The sequence below is a fragment of the Myotis brandtii genome, unplaced genomic scaffold (genome assembly GCF_000412655.1).
Source record: "Myotis brandtii unplaced genomic scaffold, ASM41265v1 scaffold34, whole genome shotgun sequence".
Classification (NCBI taxonomy): domain Eukaryota; kingdom Metazoa; phylum Chordata; class Mammalia; order Chiroptera; family Vespertilionidae; genus Myotis; species Myotis brandtii.
This window is the reverse complement of record NW_005363098.1, coordinates 4017751-4022541: the sequence shown is the minus strand read 5'-3', so window position 1 is coordinate 4022541 and position 4791 is coordinate 4017751. Positions and strand designations below refer to the sequence as shown.

Here is a 4791-nt window from a genome sequence, read left to right as displayed (position 1 = left end):
TCTGCCCCCTGGTGGTCAGTGTGTGTCATAGTGACCAGTCATTCCCAGTCTTTCTGCTGTTAGGGTCAGTTTGCATATTACCCTTTTATTATATAAGATAGAGGCCTGGTGCATGGGTTAGGGCCGGCTGGTTTGCCCTGAAGGGGGTCCCGGATCAGGGGGGGGGGCCCCCTTGGGTGCCTGGCCAGCCTGGGTAAGGGGCTGAGGGCCGTTTTCAGACTGGCCAAACCCCCTTCAGGGTGGGGGTCCCCGCTGGAGTGCCTGGCCAGCCTGGGTGAGTGGTTGATGTCTGTTTGCAGGCTGGTCACAGCCCCTTCAGGGTGGGGGTCCCTGCTGGGATGCCTGGCCAGCCTGGGTGAGGGGCTGAGGGCTGTTGGCAGGCTGGCCACAGCCCCTTCAGGGTGGGAGTCCCCGCTGGGGTGGCTGGCCAGCCTGGGTGAGGGGCTGAGGGCTGTTGGCAGGCTGGCCACAGCCCCTTCAGGGTGGGAGTCCCCGCTGGGGTGGCTGGCCAGCCTGGGTGAGGGGCTGAGGGCTGTTGGCAGGCTGGCCACAGCCCCTTCAGGGTGGGAGTCCCCGCTGGGGTGGCTGGCCAGCCTGGGTGAGGGGCTGAGGGCTGTTGGCAGGCTGGCCACAGCCCCTTCAGGGTGGGAGTCCCCGCTGGGGTGGCTGGCCAGCCTGGGTGAGGGGCTGAGGGCTGTTGGCAGGCTGGCCACAGCCCCTTCAGGGTGGGAGTCCCCGCTGGGGTGGCTGGCCAGCCTGGGTGAGGGGCTGAGGGCTGTTGGCAGGCTGGCCACAGCCCCTTCAGGGTGGGAGTCCCCGCTGGGGTGGCTGGCCAGCCTGGGTGAGGGGCTGAGGGCTGTTGGCAGGCTGGCCACAGCCCCTTCAGGGTGGGAGTCCCCGCTGGGGTGGCTGGCCAGCCTGGGTGAGGGGCTGATGGCTGTTTTCAGGATGGCCACAGCCCATTCAGGGTAGGTGTCCCCCCCTTGGGTGCCTTGCCAGCCTGGGTGAGGGCCTGATGGCTGTTTGCAGGCTGGCCAAGGCCCCCAGCCACCCAAGCTCCCAGTGGAGGCTGGCTGGAAGCAGGTATCTGGGATTTATTTATCTTCTATAATTGAAACTTTGTTGCTTTGAGCGGAGGCCACAGCCGGCCAGGGAAGGCAGGAAGCTTGGCTTCCTCCATCGCTGGGGCAACCAAACCTCCTGCTTGCTCCAGCTCCGTGGCTGCCAGCCGCCATCTTGGTTGGGTTAATTTGCATATAGTCACTCTGATTGGCTGGTGGGCGTGGCTTGGGCATAAAGGAGGTGTGGTCAATTTGCATGTTTCTCTTTTATTAGATTAGATTATTGATAACATCAAAGCCTAAATGCTTACTGGCCTGAGGCTTAATCTTGACAAATCACTATTATGACATACCTAGTCATCCCTACATGATAAATTAGATTCCTGGCATTTCGGTCAATCTAAGAAAATATTCCTATGTTAAACACTATTACTTTTGTCTCAACATTTAAGGACTTATCATGATTCCTTATATTAAGAAAAAGAAAAGTGTTTTTACCTTATTAAAGCCATGTTCATGAGAGTCATCAACTTCTCCATTACTAGTCACCGCAATTTCTGCTGCTGAATTTCTGGGAGACTCTTGAGCCATGGTAGACTCCTACAAAAAGGAGGCAAAAAAAAAAAAAGTCATAAATAACATCAAATTATAAAAGGCAAAATTCAAAAGACTATATTCATGTTTAAGGCACTTAAAAGCCAGCAATAAAAAAATTAATTTATAATTTACCTAATACTTACATAGTAAACATGATATTAATATGATAAAAATGCATCTGGCTTTTAAAACTGAACTCAACTTAAATTTTTATATTAAAAACACAAGTTACTAGCCCTAGCTGGTTTGGCTCAGTGGATAGAGCATTGGCCTGCAGACTAAAGGGTCCTGTGTTCGATTCCAATCAAAGGCACATGCCCGGGCTGTGGGCTTGTTCCCCAATAGGGGGCATGCAGGAGGCAGCTGATCAATGATTCTCTCTCATCACTGATGTTTCTCTTTCCCTCTCCATTCCTCTCTGAAATCAACAAAAATATATTTAAAACAACAACAAAAACTCCCCACAAGTTACTTGTTACAAGTACCAGGGGGCAATATCCTTGCCTTATAAATAGTGTTATGATAGACTATCACTTATAACTGGAAAAAATATTACAGAGAAAGACAAGCTTGATTTTTAATTAAACTAAAGCAGCTATACTTTTCCGATTGTATAAAATGGGTTTCTATGCCAGCTTTTGTGTAAAGAGTTTCCCTGATATAACAAAATTTTTGAAACTTCTATACTAGAAGAATAAATTTTTATACTCTGACTTTACTGCCCTAAAAGTCAAATAATGTTTAAAAATACATCCCTTAATTTTGTAACCACAGAAAATATAAATTTCTTTCAGAAACTAAATATGGTTAATCAATAACAGAACATCAATTATGGTTGGTAAAAATTTTTCTTGCTCCAATCATATGTGATTTAAGGAAACGTTTGGCTACAAGCTAAAATGAAAATTTCATATCTGTGAAGAATCTTAAAAATAATATATTTTCTCTTATTTTAAAAATAAAAAAAACTTCAAAGTAAATAGGCTAACAGTTACACTTTTCACAGAGAACAGGTGCCTCTCTCTCTTCACACACATTTAACAATGGTGCCCACTAGAAGAAAGGCCTTAATAGAGATATATGTCAGCAACAGAATCAATATCTAACAATATGTGTTCTAATGCTCAGACCTGAATCTAGCTGCTACTCCTGATATCGCATGCATAGAATTACCAAAATTAAATCAAACAATTAAAATAAGTGTGTGTGTGTGTGTGTGTGTGTGTGTGTGCGCGCGCGCGCGCGTGTTTAATCTATAGGCCTGAACCTACTGCCAAGAACATTAATTAAGGGGATTTTTATAAGCTGTTATTCTATTAAAAGCAAGTGTTAATGCAAATAGTTTTGTGCTCTACTCTCTACTTCTAATAAATATAAAAAGGCTTATTCATATATATCTCACAGACATAATGTTGAGCAAATGAAGCCAGACTCAATGAGTACATACTATATGATTTGATTAAAAAATAAACTAATGAGTTATGATGACTGTAGGCAGAAGCATGGTTATCTTGGGGTGGGGAAACACTAAGTCTTGACTTTGAGGGTGGACTTCTAGTTTACATTTCTGAATGTAAGGAGCTTAGAAGTTGCCACTTCATCTTAACAAGTAAGCTGAACAGACTGAAAAGTCAACAACTCTTCTTGGATTCATAAGCGAGGGGAGGACACAGGGGCAAACTGCTGCCTCAAAATTGGAGAGACAGGCAAATACAGGGAGTCATGGCTTACCAGAGCGAAGACTCGCCAGTGTAAAAGACCTAAGCAACTAGCTCGGGTAGGGAAACCTGATGAATTGCTGGAGGTTCAGATATGGACGATTCTGAGCATTACAAACTCTAGAGAGAATAAGGAAGGGCCCACAATATTGTGAGTTTTACCTCCAGGAGCTGGACCAGGTTAGCACAGTAAATACTGGAGAAAAACCCCCTCATCCTTCCAGTGAGGGGAAGAGAAATGGAACTGTTTTTTTGAAATACACCAGAGCACTCTGTTCTTTTTTTAAAAAATATATTTTATTGATTTTTCACAGAGAGGAAGGGAGAGGGATAGAGAGTTAGAAACATCGATGAGAGAGAAACATCAATCAGCTGCCTCCTGCACACCCCCCACTGGAGATGTGCCCACAACCAAGGTACATGCCCTTGACCAGAATCGAACCTGGGACCTTTCAGTCCGCAGGCCGACGCTCTATCCACTAAGCCAAACTGGTCAGGGCCAGAGCACTCTGTTCTTAACAAGGCCTACCCCAGGAGAAACCAGAACCTAACCTTCTTGGATACAATCAGTGCCTAACTGATCTGAAGAAGGAAAATACCTAAATCCAGCCCACTCTGACCATCTTGACACACCTAAGAGGGGGTAGAGAAAAATGAGAAACAATTGTGAAGTTCCCAGTCCAGAGGCACATGTTTGCTAAAGACTGAGACCTAAGCATAGGACTAGAGAATGCGTCCCTCCTCCTACACCTTATCAATACATTGTTAAAGGCCTATTAATAGCAGTTCCTTTTACTCAATGTATCATGTCTGGCTATCAAGAAAGAATTACCAGGTCCTCCAAAGGCAAAAAAATAAAATAAAACAAACAGACACAATTTGAAGACACAAAGCAAGCATCACAGCCAGACATGGCAAGGATGTTGAAATTATCAGACCAGAAATTTAAAATAATTATGATTAATATGGTAAGGGCTGTAATGGATAAAAGAGACAGCATACATGAACAGATGGGCAATGTAAGCAGAGTTATAAAAATTCTAAGATAGAATAAAAGTTAGAGATGTGTCTCTCTCACTGTCTCCCCCTACCTTCCCCTCTGTCTGAAAATCAATGGAAAAGGTATCCTGGAGGGATTAACAAAAAAAGAGAAAAAAAATGAAAAGGCAAACCACAAACTGGGAGAAAACAGATGTAAAATATGAATGTATCTGACAAATGGCTGGTGTTCCAAATATATCCTCCTATCTAATAATAGACAAACATGGTAATTAACCGTAACTTCGCTACCCGTCCTATTGGCTAATCAGCGAGATATGCAAATTAACTGCCAACCAAGATGGCGGCCGGCAGCCAGGCAGCTGAAGCGAACAGGAGGCTTGCTTGCTCCAGTGATGGAGGAAGCCAAGGTTCCC

General features: G+C 45.0%; 1 protein-coding gene across 6 annotated transcripts in view; it reads right to left on the bottom strand.

The window, feature by feature from the left end:
* Positions 1-4791, bottom strand: part of ARFIP1 (ADP-ribosylation factor interacting protein 1) — a 107057-nt gene that overhangs the window by 79607 nt on the left and 22659 nt on the right. For 5 of the 6 annotated variants that reach the window (XM_005871421.2, XM_005871418.2, XM_005871422.2 and 2 more), the window contains one exon: positions 1560-1661. In XM_005871421.2, the coding sequence (XP_005871483.1) occupies positions 1560-1661 (102 nt within the window). Of the gene's footprint in view, positions 1-1559; positions 1662-3389; positions 3474-4791 lie in introns of those variants that run through there. The other variant, XM_014543896.1, reaches the window with a different exon arrangement.